The 19,096-nt window shown below is 48.6% G+C and overlaps 7 protein-coding genes across 7 annotated transcripts; 5 read left to right on the top strand and 2 right to left on the bottom strand.

The window, feature by feature from the left end:
* Nucleotide 1: 1 nt before the first annotated feature.
* Nucleotides 2-1,713, top strand: AKAW2_51458A (Zn(II)2Cys6 transcription factor; the record flags this gene model as incomplete). The annotated part of the gene is made up of 4 exons (XM_041691389.1): nt 2-290; nt 350-445; nt 495-966; nt 1,020-1,713. The coding sequence occupies 4 exons, from the start codon at nt 2-4 to the stop codon at nt 1,711-1,713; spliced, it is 1,551 nt and encodes a 516-aa protein (XP_041544879.1).
* A 534-nt stretch (nt 1,714-2,247) lies between these two features.
* AKAW2_51457A (uncharacterized protein) lies at nt 2,248-4,189 on the top strand (the record flags this gene model as incomplete). Its single annotated transcript, XM_041691388.1, has 5 exons — nt 2,248-2,513; nt 2,566-2,799; nt 2,859-3,002; nt 3,053-3,250; nt 3,301-4,189. 5 exons carry the CDS (start codon nt 2,248-2,250, stop codon nt 4,187-4,189), a joined length of 1,731 nt encoding a protein of 576 aa, XP_041544878.1.
* A 45-nt stretch (nt 4,190-4,234) lies between these two features.
* Nucleotides 4,235-5,984, bottom strand: AKAW2_51456S (uncharacterized protein; the record flags this gene model as incomplete). The annotated part of the gene is made up of 4 exons (XM_041691387.1): nt 4,235-5,282; nt 5,343-5,376; nt 5,437-5,500; nt 5,580-5,984. The coding sequence occupies 4 exons, from the start codon at nt 5,982-5,984 to the stop codon at nt 4,235-4,237; spliced, it is 1,551 nt and encodes a 516-aa protein (XP_041544877.1).
* A 1,336-nt stretch (nt 5,985-7,320) lies between these two features.
* AKAW2_51455A (bifunctional terpene synthase/polyprenyl synthetase family protein) lies at nt 7,321-9,884 on the top strand (the record flags this gene model as incomplete). Its single annotated transcript, XM_041691386.1, has 8 exons — nt 7,321-7,647; nt 7,786-8,039; nt 8,104-8,689; nt 8,761-9,079; nt 9,131-9,232; nt 9,291-9,354; nt 9,407-9,500; nt 9,564-9,884. The coding sequence occupies 8 exons, from the start codon at nt 7,321-7,323 to the stop codon at nt 9,882-9,884; spliced, it is 2,067 nt and encodes a 688-aa protein (XP_041544876.1).
* Nucleotides 9,885-11,097: 1,213 nt separating this feature from the next.
* Nucleotides 11,098-12,450, top strand: AKAW2_51454A (glycosyltransferase family 69 protein; the record flags this gene model as incomplete). Its single annotated transcript, XM_041691385.1, has 1 exon — nt 11,098-12,450. The coding sequence occupies one exon, from the start codon at nt 11,098-11,100 to the stop codon at nt 12,448-12,450; it is 1,353 nt and encodes a 450-aa protein (XP_041544875.1).
* Nucleotides 12,451-12,928: 478 nt separating this feature from the next.
* Nucleotides 12,929-14,068, top strand: AKAW2_51453A (uncharacterized protein; the record flags this gene model as incomplete). Its single annotated transcript, XM_041691384.1, has 1 exon — nt 12,929-14,068. The coding sequence occupies one exon, from the start codon at nt 12,929-12,931 to the stop codon at nt 14,066-14,068; it is 1,140 nt and encodes a 379-aa protein (XP_041544874.1).
* A 2,690-nt stretch (nt 14,069-16,758) lies between these two features.
* AKAW2_51452S (uncharacterized protein) lies at nt 16,759-18,777 on the bottom strand (the record flags this gene model as incomplete). The annotated part of the gene is made up of 1 exon (XM_041691383.1): nt 16,759-18,777. One exon carries the CDS (start codon nt 18,775-18,777, stop codon nt 16,759-16,761), a length of 2,019 nt encoding a protein of 672 aa, XP_041544873.1.
* Between the last annotated feature and the right edge of the window lie 319 nt (nt 18,778-19,096).

The raw sequence follows: 19,096 nt of genomic DNA, 5'->3' as shown, positions 1-19,096 counted from the left end.
AATGGAGGAGCCGTGCTACACATGTCGACGCCGGCGCATTCGCTGCGACCAGTCTCAATCCCCTTGCGTGAAGTGCGCGACAAGTGGCTATCAATGCTTTGCTTCTAGACCTTTAAGATGGGTTGAAGGCCTAGCGATACGGGGGAAGCTGCGGGGCGTATCACTGGCAACTAAATCAGCTAGTCCAGCTAAAAAAGCAAAACCCCGAAAAGAGTCTGACTCGAGTGATGACAGTCTTGCATCGGCGAGTGAGTCTGCTCTTTCCGTTGTGCGGTCTCCCGAAAGTCAGGGTAAGTATAGCTGCTGCGTACACTATTGAGTATTCAATAAATCGCTCATATCGGATTAGTCACCCCATTGAAACCTTCAATCAGCATACCACCGACTATAGGCGATTTTGCCATATCTAACCTGGACGCAGTTTCCAGATACTACTTGGATTATTGTTAGTCATCTCGTTGCGCTGTGCACGGTCCTGTCTAACGCTTCATCAGATAATGAAAGCATATGTGGGCTTTTCATCGTTTACGACAGTGATCGGAATCCTCTTAGGGCCCTAATGTCACTCGCGCTGCTTGACCACACTCTCCTCAAGTCCGTACTGGCTCTTGCAGCGCGACACCGGGTAAATCGACATTGCTCGTTCCGTGATCTCACCGTCAATGCATCATCCGATCAAATGATTGCAAACTCTGATGCGCTTCGTTTCAAATATCAAGCCATACAAGGGATTGCACAGGCCCTTGGTGATGCGAAATCACGGAACAAGGATGAGACAGTGGCAAGCATATTCCTCCTAGTATTTCTCGATCTTCTGGAGTCTGGAAGTGATCGATGGAATGTCCACCTAGAAGGTGCCAAAAGATTGTTGGAACCCAGTACACCTGATTCGCAGGCTGTTTCCAGACACGATTCCGGACAAACTATAGAGGATCTGCGTAATTTTCTTGCTAGTCAGATTTACTCGTAAGCAAGGAGCACTCTGGATGTTGAATTCTGTGACTGACGATCATCTTTAGCATCGAAACCTTGGGTGGAACCTTTGTACGCCCAAAGTTATTGTCACAGTATGATTTGCTTGGGGGCCCACAATTCCAAGAGACCGTCGAGCAGTCATTCCTTGGATGCCCAGAATACCTGCTGGACGCTATACGGTATCTCTCTGCGCGAAGAGACACAATTGCCAGCTCCGAATGCCATGATGACTCCACCTGGAGCTACTTCATTGAAGATACTACATCGATGATAGACTTCATCCAGCAATTCGACTGTTCTGTATGGGCTTCGTCGCTACCATATCTGGGCACCACCCCTCCAAGAGATACAAGATCTCTTTGCACATTGGCGCAATCATACAAGATAGGAGCTCTAATATATGGAAAACGCGTCCTTGGCGCTCTCACTAAGGAGTGTTTACCACTGGAGGACCTGCTCCAGGAGTTGCTTGCCACGATTGAAAGGTTGCAGAACGACGAGTCCTTGTACAAATGCATCCTCTGGCCCATAATAATCGCTGGTCTTGAATGCCAACGACAGGAGCAAAGAGATTCTGTGCGGACTTATATGGAAAGCTTTTGGGAGCAGACCAAGTGCGTGAATGTGATAAATGCTTCCAAGATTATAGAAGACCGCTGGCAGCGATGCGACGGTACAGAACCTTCACACTGGATATTTTCAATTGGCCACTTGGGCCGTGACTGGCTTTTGATTTGAGCGCTAGCTCGAACAGGCGCACAAAGATGACGCTGATACTGAGACAACATGGATGTTCTTGGGTTTTAGGGCGATGTTTTATTTGAATATCTGAACCATTCACTTGATTTGGGATATGGCATTCAGAAAGCTCAATGGTGGCTTTCGATTTTGATGTTCAAGCAGGCCTCACTCATCCCGTTGCCAGGCCTTGGCTGGATCGAACGCCCCTTCAAAAGAGTGAGCAGGGCGTAGCCAATTTGCAGACCTGCATCGAAAAGCTTTTGCACCACTGACCAGTTACCGAGCCAAAATCTAACATACAAAGAGGGGATCAGATTAAGCCACTGATGACCCGCGGTACAGACCCCTGGCGCGCCCTTAGTCATGCTTCTGTTATCAACCCCTCCCCGGACTCTTATCCTATCTTACCCCTCACGAAGCGTCGATCGTCTAATATGCCACCATCAGTTGACTCCGTACCAAGCGACATGATATCAACCATCTCAGAGCCCTGTCAGACTTCTTACACCAATTGCACTATCTTGCAGCAAAATGCCCTCCCCTGAGACCTACGATGTAATCATCATCGGCGGCGGCCCCGTTGGCCTTCTCCTCGCCTACCAACTCACCCGCTTTGAACTTTCAGTCTGCATCGTGGAAAAGCAAGACAAAGATACTCCAGAGGGCCGCTACGGCCGTGCTATTACCCTGTTTCCGCGGACGCTGGAGCTCCTCGATCAATTGGACTTGGTCCAGCCAATGCTTCAACAGGGATTTGCTTGCAGAAGTAGTGTGACGTATAAAGATGGAGTGAGACAGCAAGTACACCTCTCCTCCTGCTTAAGTATTTCATCTAACCAGACTGGGCAGGTTTCCAGGAAAAGTATGGACTTTCATGGAGAATATCCAGGGCACCGTGTTTGATTTTGCCCTTGTGCTGAGGCAAATGTACACGGAAGATATATTGAGAGAGAGGCTGGATAGAGGAAAGGTCACTTATCATGGTTCTATGGAGTGTGTCGGCTTTGAAACCGGTCTGGACGATAGTGAGTACCCAGTGACGGTGCATTGTTCAGGACCTGGTGGTATGATGTCAGCCAAAAGGTATTCGCCTTCTGCACGAAAGGCTATTCAACAAAAGCATAATACTGACTGAGTGCTAGCAAATACCTTGTTGGAGCAGACGGTGGTCATAGTCTCGTTCGCAGATATGCCAATATTCCTTTCGATGGTGATTCATCAGAAGATCAGTGGATTCGCATTGATGGCATAGTCGAGACCAATATGCCCATCAATCGGGCCTATGGGTAAGCTATATTTGAATCGGTGATCTTGACATAATCTGATCTGCCAACAGGGCCATCGAAACAACAACACATGGGAATGTTCTCTGGGCCCCTCTTGACCACGGCGCTACCCGCATTGGCTACGCATACACACCCGAGATAGCAGCCAAATATCCAGAAGGGGTAACTGAAGAAGTTGCTGTGAACGAAGCCATTGCGTGCTTGTGGCCCTTCAGTCTAAAGTTCAAAGAGGTACATTGGTGGACATTGTAAGCCACCCACGCAGGCCATTAGGCAACCCTACTAACGAGTCGCCAAGATACAAAATCGGCCAGCGCATGGCCCGAACTTTTGCAACGCACAACAATCGTGTCTTCATCTGCGGTGATGCAGCCCATACCCACAGCAGCGGCGCCGCTCAAGGCCTGAACACTGGTATTCACGACGCCGTGAACCTTGCCTGGAAGCTGGCTTTGGAGGTGCAAAGGCTATCTCATCCGGAAGTCTTGGACACCTACACAACGGAGCGCCAGTCTGCAGTGCAGAGATTACTCAACTACGACAAAGACATCTCTTTGTTGATGACGCATAAATGGCCGGCTTGGTACGATGGGGACCCGCACGCGGACCCGAACGTTCTCCTCGGAGAAATATTCAACAATGCTGCACCATTCAACACGGGACTCGGTATATCCTACGAGGCCAACGTAATCAACCAACCGTGGGAGTCATCTACCGAGGCGGCTGTGGGGGTCCAGCCAGGGACCCGGGCTCCGGATACCGAGTTGACCACGCCAGGGACATTCCAGTCTGTGCGGATGCACCAAGTTCTGCGGAATCGGTGCCAGTTTCATGCGATAGTGTTTACAGGCGGTGATATCAAGACAGCGAAATCGGATTTGGTTCCTCTTCGGGAGTACTTGGATAGCCACCCGGAGCTTGCAATGCACCCGGCCATTGCCTGGTTAACAGTGTGCGGCTCAGCCGGCTGCTCGCCGTACGAGGTACTCGGGATGACAGGATTCGGCGATACCTATTTCGACGCGAGGGGGATCGCGCACTACGCCTATAAACTCGATTCACGTAAAGCAATGCTAGTGGTGATCCGACCAGACGGGCTGATAGCATTCACATGTGCATTAGACGGAGAGACGATCTGGCAGCACTTTTCTAGGATATTGAGGAGCCAACCACAGGAGACTTGCTAATGATACTCATAAACCAGACCGTTCACACAATACAAATAGACCGAATCAGACACACCCCCTCCTCAAATTCTCAAACCGACTCAGCGGATAATACAACGTATTCTCCGTACCGTCCAACCCACCCAACCTGCCCAACCTCTCCGCAGTCCCCCTGACCAAGCTCCTCTCATGCGAAACATGATGATCCCCACTCAACTCCCACCACATAGCCCCTCCCAAGTGCCTGTTAGCAACATAATCCGTCTTCATAGCCGCCACCTCCGGCGTATCATAACTAACCATCTTCCTATTCACCGGATCATGACACCAACTGGCCATCAACCTCGGATCCACCATCTCCCTACTCCCCTTCAACGGCAAATCCTTATAATCCCACACCCCATTTTCCCAACTCCCCTCCCCAACCCCCTGGAACCCTGCCCCAGGCCCATCCGTCCCCTCAAACGCCCTCCCATACAGCGGCAACCCAAAAATAATCTTCCTCGAATCCCTCACCCCGCCGTTCAAATACATCGTCACCGCCCCATCCGCACAAAACGGCGTAATTTCCCCCCTCCCCGAATGGAAGACATTCGCCATATGTCCGGAGTTCTTATCCCAACTCCCACTGAAATCATAACACATCAGATTCCAGAAATCAAGATAACGGTCCATATCGCCGATCCGCAGTTTCCGGATATTATCCGGCCCACATGGCGCCGCGATGGTCAATAACAGCCTTTTCCCGCCGAGATGGGTAGCGGAGTACTCGTCCAGCACCCGCCTGACATCTTTGAGTAGGATAACAAAGTCCTTTGCTTGCGATGCATCAGCTGGATACTCCCAATCGATGTCGATGCCGTCGAAGCCCAGGTCCGCGAGGAGGTGCACGGCGCTGCGGGCGAAGGTTTCGCGCCCGCGCGGGGTGGATGCTGGCGCGGCGAAGTTGGGACTGTAAGTCCAGCCGCCGATGGAGAGGAGGGTTTTGAGGTGGCGGTGTTGTTGTTTCAGGAGGTAGAGTTGCTTGATGCAGCCGTAGGCGTTGGTGCCGGGCTCGGACCAACTGTCGTTGGGGTAGTGCTTTTCGAGGTCGGAGTAGGTGTCTGTTAGGAAGCTACACGATACAAATGTTAATCAAGAGCCTGGTTTTAAAAGTTTGGGGAAGGGGATGTACACTTCGCCGGTCGGGCGGATATTGGCGAAGGAGTCTATAGAAGTTAGAATAAGAACCAAGGTTGAATAGAGAACTCAGTACAATCGGCACGTACAGAGAATATGGGTAATATACTCCGCAGGAATATCCTGAGGTTGATAATTGCGGCCGTAGACGCCCTGCCACAATCCATTAGTTTCATACTATTACAACTAATACCCAGAGAAATATAGTAAGGGAAGGTCTGGTGGTGGTTACCCAATTAGTAAAATATCCGACAGTCTTATACCCCGGTCTCCCGACATTAATCCACGGAGGCGGCGGACGGGCCATCGGAGGACGTGGGGGAACCGCGGGCGGTGCTCCTCCTCCAGCAGCAGCGCTTGGAACAACCGGCGGCCCCGGAGGACAGACAGCAAGGTGGATAGGAGGATCGGAAGGCGAGAAATGGCTAGCGCCATCGCCGGGAATTCCACGACTCTCCGGAGGAGGAGGTGGAGGCTGAGACTGATCAGACGCCGGGATATTCAGCTGCTGTCCCGGATAGATAAGATCTGGGTTGGTGATCTGCGGGTTGGCTGCTCTGAGGGCGTCGAGAGTGACGCCGTGGTCTTGGGAGATTTTCCATAGTGAGTCGCCGCTGGCGATGGTGTAGGTGGACATTATGGGATATGAGAGTATGAAGTATAGAATATGAGGATGAGAGGGAAGGAGATAGAGTATTGACAGGAATGATATCGATTGATGGGTAAGCAAGCAAGCATATAAGGCTGTTGTGGTTGTTGAATATATGTGGCACCGCCCGGTTGTGGCGCGGGGGTGGTTCAGGGGTCCTTTTCATACGCTTTACTGTGTTGGGTTTAGTGGGCACACACAGCCTTGGGGTATTTTTAGATTTTGGAAGGTGGGAGGGAAGGGTTGGTGTGATGTCATGTGTTTTGGTGGTAGGCAGACATTTATTCATATGAGTGGCTAGTACTGTTGGGGAATAGTCTGTTGGATTTGTAGAAGTGGAGATGGCATCGGAGAGAAAGAAAATTGCTGAATACGTACCCGAGGAGCATGATTCTGCGTTTCCAGGAATATCAATTGTTGAGACATTTACTGTAGCCAGGCATCACTTGATCTTCCACTATCTCTTACAACACCAGCCAATCATTATATTGAGGATCTATATACTACAGTAGTACATTCAACTATATATTTTCATTTTCCGTCCTGAGACTAGCCAAAGAATTCAAAGCCGTGTAACGAAGACAGGAGCTTTTTGAAGGACGAGAAAGACATGCTCCATCACAATTGAATGTTGCCATGAGATTTTCACCGGGAATTATTTGTAGATATTTGCGGAGCTCTGCACTCATCGCACAGCTGGTCTGGACATCAATACCCTAGGATAATACCTCAAGTGCCGGCGATGAAAACCCCAAGGAAAGAGTATGATGACAGACCTCCTGCACTTGTCTTCGGGAATAATCCTTGTCATATTGCATTATTAGAAGGGTCATATAGAAACGGATCCTCGCGACGACGGGTTGGCCGCTGCTCTTTGTGATACTGGGAAACTTCTCGACTAAGGCTATCATCGAGGACCCAAAGGAGCGATAGAGCCAATATCACCACTCAAAGACAATAGAAGTGATGGATGGCTTCAGCTGGCCTACACGTGTAACAGACTTAGACGAGGACCGCAGGTTAGTAGAAGAAAAAGGGCAAGAACGATGCTCGTTTCCACATTTGGGAAGCTTTCTCTTGAGGGTTTTTCAATTGCCTGAAAGTTAGGGCAAGAATAGCCGCCGAATATGTACTGTGGTGGAGTACGGAGTATCTTGACCCGTGTATTTCGAGAGAAGCTACAAGGTTATGCTCCTCGATTACCAGCTCATAGGGTATATAAGCAGTACACCGTCCTGGAGGGCCTGGTGCCATGGACACAGTTGCTCATCATCTCACATATAAACTAGTTCGTTCCCATACCAGAAGTGTTATACTTCAAACAATGTCACCAGTCAATATTTCCTTTATTCATTCTGAGCTCGTTGACAGGGAGGAAGTTGCTCGTGTATGTGCAACTACCCTTCCTGTTCGTAAAAGCAAGTACAGTTATCTGGCAGAGAAAGCGGTCTCCGAGTTCCAGCAGCGGTGGCAGGAGGAAGTCGCGTTCACATATTGTGGAGGAAGTTCTCCGCAGGGCCCCGTTACTGCCTTCTTTCCACCAGAAAGTAAACAAGATCGTGTCGAGGTTTTCACGAAACTCATTGAGTACTTTTTTGCTCATGATGTTCAGTTATTGTTGATACGGTTGCTATCATTGTTGTTTCCAACAGTGAGCATAGCTTTTTCGTACTGAGGGTCTGACTTTGACAGATGTGCTCGGGGCTTCCGGATGTGCTGAGGTAGGAATGGGTGGTGTAAAGGATCAAGTCGTGCTAAAAGGCTTGATAAAATAATTAATTCTCGATAGATCGATGCAAACGAATCGACAGACGCAGTCGGATGGGGCATTCGCAAAGGCACGATCAGCAGTGTCCGAACCAGCGCAATGAAATCAATTCAGTCCGAAGTGCTTTTGCGTCTTGTGGAAATCGACAGGAAACGCGGAAATCTCATCCTTCGAGCTATCAAGAATTTATCCCAGGTTCATGAGACGATAGGCTCTCGGGATCTCAAGACTTGGGATGATCTAGTGCAGTACCGTGTTCAGGATTTCGGAGCAGAGTATGTTCCCTAGTCACCGTGGTTTGGGCGTTCTGTGCCATATGAGTTACTGATGTCATATCAGATTGAATCTTATGTCGATTATCTATTGCTGCGAGCTGGATCTCACGCAAAGCGATATTGATGCACTGGAAAAGGTTTGGTGGCCTGCAACTGCCGCGGCGGCGCTGGTCAACGATCTGTATAGCTTCAATAAGGAGGTCATCTTGGAGCTCACTACGGATATAGATACGACTATCACGACGCCAAACTCAATTTGGTACTTGATGAGGACACTCAACTTGACCGTGTCCCAGGCAAAAACATTCCTGAGTGACAAGATTGCGCAGCTGGAAAAAGACTTTATCGCGAGAAAATCCGAGTATCTAGCCAAGATGAATTTGATGTCTTCCGGAACAGACGATGTCCGTTACTTCCTGGAGATGGTTGGCCTAGGTTTATCTGGAAATTGGTACTGGCATGCTTTAGCTGATCGTTTCCATCGATGGGTTGAGTATCTACCATTTCCGCCCGCCAAGTTGTTCGATTACGACGAAGCCACAGCAACCTGCGCTACATTTTTGAACAGCCAGTCTTTGAGAGGCAAGTCTAGTCAGATCCTGGAATCCACTGAGGATCTGCAGACAATGCCCGATGGCCCATACTACAAGGTTGGCTGCCACATCGGTGGTCTTTTGGTTGCTGTCGCGAATAAGCAGGGAAGCTGACACTTCCCGAACAGGTACTCCATCAGCCGATTGATTATCTTCGGAGTGTACCATCGAAGAATATAAGAGGCACCATCATTCAAGCGTTGAATCTATGGCTCAACGCACCGGAATCGGAAGCAGCGCAGGTAGAAGACTTGATCGGACATCTGCACGAGTCGTCGCTTCTGCTTGATGACATCCAGGATAGCTCCGAGCTCAGACGCGGTCGGCCAACTGCCTATCGCGTCTTCGGGGTACCACAAACCATCAATGCTGCAACCCATGCACTTACTCTAGCGTTTGAGAAGTTTGTCCCATTGATGAAGCCAGACAGCTCACACGTATTCTTCGGTGAGACTCTTCCCAGAATGATGATGAGTATATGTTAGCTGACCGAGGTAGATGAGCTGCGCAACCTTCATGTTGGACAAGCGATGGACCTCTACTGGACACGCTCTGGATATCGTCCTTCGATTGCAGAGTACCTGGAAATGAACCGGCTGAGTAAGTTTCTGTACAGCTACAATCACATCCCGAGCTGATACTGATGGGGAGTTTACAGAAACCGGCGCACTGTTTTGCCTCGCGAGCAATCTATTATCTAACCAAGGGTCATTTTCAGCTGGGTAAGTAGAGGAGTACCCCCCTGCAGACATGGCAGTACCAACAAAATAGCAGAGCCATCAAGCAAACTGATCTGAACGATCTTATGATCGCTCTGGGCCAATATTTCCAAGCTCGAGACGACTATATCAACCTGGCGTCAACCAAGGTAACTATTTATCACGCAAGTTGAAGAATGCATCCGTCTAACAACATACCACCGAAATTATAGTATCAAGAGCAAAAGGGGTTTGCGCAGGATCTCGACGAAGGCAAATTGTCGCTTCCGTTGATCCACGTTCTGACACAGTCGCCGAACGCGGCCCTGATCGAGAATATCCAGCAGGAACGAGCGAGACATAACAAGCTGCCAGCTGACCTGAAGCAACTGATCTTGGATGAGATGCGTGATCAGAAGATTCTGCAGCTCACCGAAGATACACTGAATGGGTTAGAGGCCAAGGTGTACCGGCACCTGGAAAGACTGGAAGTTTCCACTGGGATCAAGAACTTTACGTTCCGGTTCTTGCTGGATAGATTGAGGGAGATGTAATTACTTGCCATTTCTGGAAATCATTCTAACGTCTCTTCGTTCAAAGGAAAATCATAGTAAATAAAAGTGATGAATTAAATGTGGAATCCAGACATCTCCACCTGTCAAACAAACACAATCTCAGCCACAAGATTTAGAAAAAGTCAAATTCCGACGGAATGCCAGCATCGACGCCAGATCGATCGCGCAGTGGATCATTCTTCAACAATGGGAAAATCCCATGATTAGAATTAAATAGATCTCGTCAACTACCGGAATGGGAAATTGAGAGAGCCGAATTATACCCTATTGAGGACTGATCATCCCTGCCCATTCTGGATGAATGAATGGTTCGCTATGCTTTAGTGCAGGGGACGATCGGCAGTCATCAGAGAGAGTGAGATTGAGGAAAAAAAGGCAAAAGAATTATGGGTTCGGTTCGGTTCGGTTCGAATCGAATTTTTTCCCCGACAATCATGTCATCATATAAGATTATCACCATCAGTAAACCAACAATTCTCACCATAGCAAGATAATCAAGACTCTCGATGGTATGGTATTAGTGTCCTGCTGATGGTGTCAGGCAGGCAAAAATATTCGGAGAGTGAATGGGGCCTCGGAAGCATCGGGTCGAGCTAAAAGCGAGGCTAACAGAGTTAGTGGCTTATCAGCAGCTCGTGGTCAAATTGCCGACATTTGGATTCTCCCCTTGGCTTTGGGCTGTACCATGGTTAGTGTATTGGCATGATTGAGTTGGTTGGTGCCAATCAATCGATTGATTCTATAGGGTTGGAAAGGGGGGCATTGCACAACCGGAGAAAACTTCACGCTATCGCCACTTCCATACCCTAACCAATCCGGGTGTTCCGAGGGAATCCAGTTCAGGCACCCACGATTCCTCGGTCGTGCAGCTACTAATTTAGCATGATAGAGAGAGAAATTAAAAGAGAGAAGGCGCCATCAACCAAAGCTTAACGAACGGATCAAATCATTCCCACCGAACTATGTACTAGTCAGCATCGGGCGCCCCACTGCTGATATGGAGGAAGTCAGGAAGAACCTTCACATCGCCGAAGCTTTTTTACGAGTATTTATCTCCGCTTGCCCCTCTTGACCTCTGTTCAGCTGCTTATTCCCCCCTCCCCCTTTTATCGCCTACAATATGCGTCGCATCGCCACTGCCGCTCGTTGATTTAGTATCTCCGCCCTGGATGGTTCCTGCATCACATCCAACATGAATTATAATGTCCGACAGGTGCAGACGCAGCTCTTCCGGCTGACCGTCTCCACCGCTTCCCTCTGTTTCCTGCTCTTCCTCTACATCTCCTTTGAGTGGTCGCCATCTGCCTCCGCTGGATCCAGCGCATCGAATTACGAAGATGATCTCGATTCCGCCGTTCCCGCCATCTCCGCCTGCAATGGCTTCAACCCCGCCACGGTAGCTGATGTTCTTGATGAGACCCTCACCGCCAAACTGCCCATCAATGGCAGCGCTGTCGATGACTTTGTATGCAGCATCATGACTCACGATATGAGTCTGTCTGCGAAGCTGGACTGTCCTGCGACCATCAGCCCGCGCTATGCCGATCTTCCGGTTCGCGCATCCAAGAGCCTCCTTTCGAAACCTAAGATCAAGTACTTCTTCGCTCTGGATCTCTATCAATCCGCTCACATTATGCTTCCCTTGATGGGCACTATCGTCGAGACGATGCGCTTCCTCGGTCCCGAGTATTGCGCTCTCTCCATCGTTGAGGGTCGTTCCACCGACGGGACCTATGATATTCTCAATCGGTTAAAGAGCGAGATGGCCGCCATGGGCGTGAGATACTATCTCTCCACTAGCGATCTCAACCCCAAAGCTGTATGGGAAGACCGTATCAAGCACCTCTCGACCCTGCGCAACCAGGCGCTCGAGCCGTTAGTCTCTGCCGGAGCAGGCAAACTTAAGCCATACGCAGCGGACGCAACGATCCTGTTCATCAACGACGTTGTCCTCTGCGTAGAAGATCTGCTCGAGTTGTTGTATCAACACCAGAAGCAGGACGCGCGCATGACTTGTGCCTTTGACTGGAATGCCGCCGGTGGGCCATTCTACGACTCGTGGGTATCGCGCAGCATGTCCGGCAACCTCTTCTTCGAAATTACTCATGATGCGCGGTACTGGCTCACCAAGGACATGTTCTTCGATGACCAGCCAAATCAGCAGCGATATGCAAGGAAGCTGCCGGTGCAGGTCTATTCGTGCTGGGGTGGCATGGTCATCCTGGATGCGGCGCCCTTTGTTCAAAGAAAGCTTGAGTTCCGCAACCACAAAGATGGCGAGTGCCATATGGGTGAGCCCACGTTGCTGGCCAAAGACATGTGGGGCCAAGGACTGGGCAAGATCTTGGCAGTGCCTTCAGTGAATGTGGCGTATGAGTACAAAGCAACTCGTGAGGCCAAGAAGGGCCAAGGATACGTGCACAATGTCCTTGAAAGTGCAGACTACAAAGCGGGTAAGGAAATGGTTGTGTGGGAGAAGGAGCCACCCGTTCGGATCAAGTGCATGCCTTTGTTCAATCAACAATCATGGGTGAAGTCTACATGATTATACCTTTTGTATTTATATCACATCTCTTTGAAGCCTAGATATAGATATTACTGATACCCCTACATGAGCCATGCAATATCTGAAGTTCCCATTTCCTTGCAATCATCCGATGCATCATGGCTCCGCTGCCACTCATGCTTGCCCAATTTCCAGTTTAGCCGGTCACAACCGTTCACTACTTGGAACGGTCGTCTCGTCGCACCGCGACAATAAAAACGGTGGCTGTAAAATAAGAGTGCGTGTGTTAACTTCTTCCCACGGACGTGTTCTTCCTTCCACGGAAATTCTTGACTGTTCCAATATCTTCAACTGCCTCTGGATACTGCCTGCTTTTCACCGCAAGTATCCCGGTTAGAGCAATACCCTCATTACTGCTGATCTGCATAAAAGGCACCTGCATACTGCATGCAAGGGTCATATTCTATCCATCTATTGGTCAGCTCACCTACCAGGAAGGCCTACATCAACTACGGAAATGGCGAACAACCATTCTGTCCAAGAAGAAGTCAACGAAGCAGACGTTCTTCGTGCCATAACTTACCACCGCCGAGACTTCGAGCTGGCGGTAATTAGAATCAGACCGTCCGAAAACGAGAAAGTCCTACCTGGCATCAAGGATGCATTCAACCGCCCATTTAATCCAGCGAAGCCCGGCCTTTTGGACTACCTGCCGGTCGAAATCTTCCACAAATGTCTCCTGGGCCTAGACCTCAAGACTCTCTTTGGGCTTCGCCATGTCAACGCCCGTACCCGCGACATCGTCAGCACCTTCAAACCTTACCAGAAAGTCATGATGTACGCCCAAGATCTCGTATGTGCACTCCTCCGCACCGGGCTGGCAAAATGGTACACCTTGGACGACATCTTTGACGTCCTCCACACACGAGAGTGTACAATCTGCGGTGCCGACTTCGGCGGATTCGTCTTACTCCTCCCTCCCAACCTTACCAGATGTTGCTTTCCTTGTGTCCGCACCAAATCCGAAGTCGGCATACATGTCATCGACCCCGTCACCCGTCGCTTCAGCTTCGAGCGCGATTACGAGCTAATCACCCTCGCCGAGGCCCACAACCTCTATGGAGTGAGCCCAGCAGTTCTGCGCCGCGAAAACGTGCCCATCTTGAAATCACTCCCCGGGGTGTATGGCCTGAAAGAAAAGGAGCGTAAAATGCGCCACTCGCTCGTGCACGACAAAGCGGTCCGTGAGCTCAGTACTAACCACAAACGCGGCCTTCCCTGGTCGGATACATCTCAACGCAGTGGGGAGATGTTCCTGCGGTGGTGCATGGCTACTATTGCACTGCCTTGGGTGGATCCAGAGACTGGAGAGATTGAACGTGGAGTCTCGTGCAGGGGCTGTCAATGGCGGTTTGAGCAGGTCTCGTCTGACGAGAGAAGTTTCGGATCGTTGTCTGCGCCCAGAGATAAGGTATACTCGAAGTATTGGTTTCTGGTGCACTTTTGGGGTTGTACACATGCGAAGAAGCTTTGGGAGGAGAGTAAGAAGGGGACGGTGGTGGTGGGGGAGTCGGAGTTTGTGCGTCGGGGTGGCTTTATTAAAGACCGGAAAGATGATATTGCCTTGAAGGTGGTTGCTAGAAAGAGCGAGCCCTAATTCTACGATTGGATAGGCAGCATCGCTGCGGAGTTTCACTGGATGGTGGCTTTCAACGACATCTTGACGCCGATGTGGTCGCTGTCGAGGAGTCGGTCGGCTCGTGAAGTTTAGGTTCCAGTCGAGGGAGCGTGGTTGGATAGGCGTTGGATCTTTTGCTGTGGTTATGGGGGATATCTGGGAATTTGTGACGGGGCAAAGGGCATTTCGCTCAGGGATATCTACTTTCAAGATGGATACTGGAACGGGTTAACAAGGGAGCTATTGCTCTGTTGTACATGATCGTAATATTTCCACTCCAGAATGACATTTCGCCAGAAGCTTTATTTTCTGTAGCTATGTTGACGAATCTAATAAAGATAGAATACTCCAGAGTCATGAAGAATGGGGATAGACAGTATATCACGATAAAAAGTCATCCATGGCCGGAAGATTTATATTCATTCCTTTATCGCCACCCCCTGCCCCAACACGCACAATTGATGTTGGGATATACTACTATCTCTCTATTTCCATCTCCTGATCAGACCCGAAACGGTATACTCTTTTCAGAATTAAAATTTATCCCTAAAATCAAAACAGAAAGAAAGAAGCTCTCGGATAGAGGACAGTACTTATATAGCAGTCCTTCCAATTTATCCCATCAGATGAGATACTCGAAGCTACTAGTACGTTGGGATTTTGATATGGATGACTTCATAGCTTAGCATTCAGAGTGAGCCACACTTCTAGTGCAGAATGTTGGTTGACTCGCTGACTTGTCGGGATTTACATGATTGTCTTGAGTTGAATCAAAGCGATAAATAATAATTTTGTGCAAAAAAATATGCAACATGTGCAATGTAGTAGTGAATACGAGTTCATCCAAATATCAACACAACGGACAACCACCCAGCATCATTTATTAATGTAAACTCATATACCAACACTGATGAGTTAAAATAAACCAAATAGCTACTAGCTAGCCAGCTACTAAGTCTTCCAGATCTGTTCATGGTTATGTAAATGCACCCATCTGCTGGATAGTCGATCAAGGGACTCATGTTTATGACGGATATGAATGTATTAAAAGCTCTTCTTTCTCAGTACAGTTATCAAAGATAACTTGCTAATCCACTACCTTAACTTGCTCTCCTTTCATTATCATTTTTATATGTCTATACCCTATCGAACCCGTTACCCGGCTGTAATATTATTAGAAAATATGATACCAAGTATCGTCATAATTAGGAAACATTCTTGTTACTATCAGTATGCAAGGTATTGTAATTTAATTAGGAGTGAGGATATGTGGTGAAATTTAGCTTTTAAAAGGAGAGAAAAGCTTTGATATTTGCATGGTTTATGAGTATTTAAAGCGCCGGTTTCAAGAATGAGTCGACATAGATAAGACTACTAAAGGGAGTCAAGATTGTAGGCAGTGACTATATAATCGTAATGTAAGACCTCGTGATTCTTCGTCTTATTCTAAAACATAGTGCAAAACATTATATTTGACCGGCTCTGCTATACAAGAGCCAAGTCCCATATTGTCCCGTCGGAGAACTAGATCTGGTGATGTACCTCTTTTTGTGTATGTATGGCTCAATTGCTTCAGATTTATATTGATGGCAAGTGTCTCCCAGTCAATTACTCCTTCAATGAATGGACAATCATGTTAATCATAAAGATAGAGCAGTCGATCGAGTAGCGTACCTAACCACTAGAGCCCGCTAGCAATTGATCGTCGGGGTTTGGGTTAGAACTGGGAGCTCCATAAAAACCGAATGGCATGCAAGCCGAATTGCTCGACAGGTACGCTAGATCGACCTGTACAAATGCATATTCCGTTCCCTAATCTCATACAATAACCGCACGGGTATTCTCGGATAAATCGGATCTCCTTAGAAAGATGAGGCAATGTTTCCACCCATGTCAGCCTGCTTTGTTGTCAAAAAGCGGTCTCGGACGTATACAGCTAGCTGGTCTTGTTCCGCCGACGATCGGGCTCGGCGATGACACCCCGTATCTCCGGACTTAAGTACCTTGTAGTCCGGATCCGGAGCTTGTTCAATGCAACGTCTCCGGAGATGTTACCACATGGTCGTATCTCCGACATCTCGCCGATGATAAATCGTACCAAATGGATTGGAAATCAGATTCAAGAAGGTCGGCAATTGCACGTTTGGTCCGTCTCGGCTGCTATTTTCCGGACTGCGGCCATTTATCTCCGACTGAGTAATTGACTAATGTAGTTCTCTTGATTTGTCGGTCTTTGGATAGGTGGATGAAATTAGGGGGAAATGTTTCTTGAAAGAATGGAGAGTGTAGTCTGTAGCTACTGCGCTTCATCGGTGTTGAGGACTGGAACGAGAGCTGGCTGCAGTTGTCTAACACGCAAGAAAAAGGAACGGCAGATTTCCCGGAATGAAACAGTTATAGCATCGTCCTCTTAGCATCACACGTTGGTAGCAAATCTAACAGTCTCCAAGAACTTGATATTGTACAGATCTTCTACAGCATGACAGTGAATGAACCACAATCGACAAAAAGCCAGTTGCTCGTGGGATGAAGCAGGTTAACAGTTATAAGCCTATCCGGGCATCACTAACCGCCGACCCAATTGATCTCCATTTTCAGTTTTCACGCTTCTACCCCAACAGCATCTTGACCATACCTCAAGTCCATTCGCTGAAGCCATATAGCGGTGTTCACCGAAGCATCGAATGTTTAATCTTGACTTTGGCGTCAGAAAGCATTTTGGCAATATCTTCATGCCCATTCTGTGTAGCCTCGAGGAGTGGTGTATAAAGCCAATTGTCATTAGCTTCCTTTACACCTGCTCTCTCAAGGAGTTTCCGGACAATGCGTCCATGTCCCTTTGCTGCATACTGTACCGCCGGTGTTTTCTTACTCCATAACAGATCCTTGGTTTCAGTTTCAACGCCTTTCTCTAGAAGCATCTGAACAATGCCTCCATATCCCTTTGCTGCAGCCAGTGCCAGCGGTGTTTTCTTGCCCCACTGATCCTTGGTTTCAATTTCAGCTCCTCTCTCTAGAAGCATCTGAACAATGTCTTCATGTCCATTTTCTACAGCTAAGGATAGTGGTGTCTGACCATTCGGATTATCAGGCTCAGTTGCGGCACCTCTCTCAAGAAGCATCTGGACAATACGTCCGTGCCCATTCGCTGCAGCTAATGATAGCGGTGTCTGACTGTCAGAGTTTTTGGTCTCGATTGAGGCGCCTCTCTGAAGAAGCATATGAACAATGCATTCCTGTCCATTTTCTGCGGCCAGTGATAGAGGTGTCTGACCATTCAGATTTGTTGCCTCTATGCCGATATTACTTCGAGTCAACAGCAGCCATACGCCACCTTTGATTCCTGCTTCCGTGGCCACCAATAATGCTGCTGGGTCTATGTAATGTGTCGGCAGTTTGACCTGGTCATAAAGATGGATATTTTCTGGGGAAATTTCGTCTTGTTTGGCGGCGACTCGCTTGCGCATGAGCATCGTGCGACCCCCTCGGACACAAATCCTTCTCACAGGATATTCGACCGGTCGAAAGGTTTCAAGATTATTAAGTCGGAAAGATTCGCTATGAACCCTCTTGAACTGACTCATAGTAAAATCCAGATCTTTCAAGTAGATGGCTATCACCTTATCTTGCTGGTTTCCTTGTGTGCAGGTTCTTTCCTTGCAGTTAAGAATTGCGAGACCTAGGCCGTCGACTGATATTCCTGCGAAGCCAATATCTAAATGCACCCCCCTACTATTCACAGTGAAAGGGCTGTCGAGACTGCCAACCGGATTGAATCGCACAATGTTATGGGATTGGGTGAATGCAGCAGGAGAGGTAGCAAGAAGTCCACCACGATCATCAGAGGACACCCATGCGAAAAGACTCTGATCATCTGAGATGCGCATTATTTCCTCCTGAAGTCTGATAAACGCATTTTCGCCCTCCCCGTAAATTAACGGCATGTTGACATTGAATATGCCCATGAGAGAATAAGCACGGTCTTCCACTCTCCGCGTCTGTCGTTTTGCAGCCCATGACATTCTCTGTGCGACGCTAGACGTTTCAAGGTCTTCTTCTCCGGAAAGAATGCCGGCAGGTATTCCAGTGTACTTAGACAATTTGTCCCGGAGAGTTGCTCTATCTCCCAGAACTTCCCACCTCTCATTCAGGAATATCACCCTTGATGGAGCGATCAGCTCCTGAAGGGTCCAGCCTCTGGTAAGCCATCTACTCTTGTAGATTTCATCTTCAGATTGTATGTCCGCAAGAATGGCGTAGCATAACTCAGACTTTTGGTACCACAGATACATGGAGTTGATTGCCTCCGACAACTCCGCGCTGCTGGTCTTGTCAATGCAACATGTATCGATCCAGACGTACTTGTAACCGTCTGCCCTTGCTACTGAGCAGCACTGTATGATTTTGTTGTATCCGCTCTTTTCCTTCGCGCCCATCGCGTTGATTTCCTGAAAAGTGACTTCCTCTTCGCCCCAGGTATGTGACAAAATCGCGTACGGCGGTAATTCATAGTCGAAAAACTCCTGGATTAAGAAGTGTCCGGTGTCAGACAAGCACGTGTTTAGCAGACGCATAGTGGAAGTTGGCCTAGATATTTCGTCTTGAATGTGGATAGTGCTCTTTATCCCTCTAGTGGAATAATGGAGTCGCAAGCAATCCGTGAAGACTTCAAGGGCAGCCAGCCTCATCGGCCAAGTCAGCCAGCAATCGTTCCGGCGGTCGCTTGATGAGTTGGCGAGGCTGAAGGACAAGGATGTGCCCGTTTGCCTTTAGCTAGCACAGCCTCATTTTGTGGCGGTCCGCATCAACCTTGTAACCTCCACCATGACAACAGTAAAGCAATGCTTTCTAAGGAGGTAGACTTGTGGATCACAGTGCCAAGGGAAGGCTCTGGAAAAATTCGCTTTCCAAGTCCGCGCTGTCATAATAACTCCGAAAGAAAGTCGGTTGTGCGGAGCCAAGATCGTTCAGAGGTGCGTCCTAATGGTCCTCGTTGTAGCATCACGT

The sequence above is a fragment of the Aspergillus luchuensis genome, chromosome 5 (genome assembly GCF_016861625.1).
Source record: "Aspergillus luchuensis IFO 4308 DNA, chromosome 5, nearly complete sequence".
In the NCBI taxonomy this organism is placed as follows: domain Eukaryota; kingdom Fungi; phylum Ascomycota; class Eurotiomycetes; order Eurotiales; family Aspergillaceae; genus Aspergillus; species Aspergillus luchuensis.
This window is presented reverse-complemented; position numbering and strand designations above follow the sequence as displayed.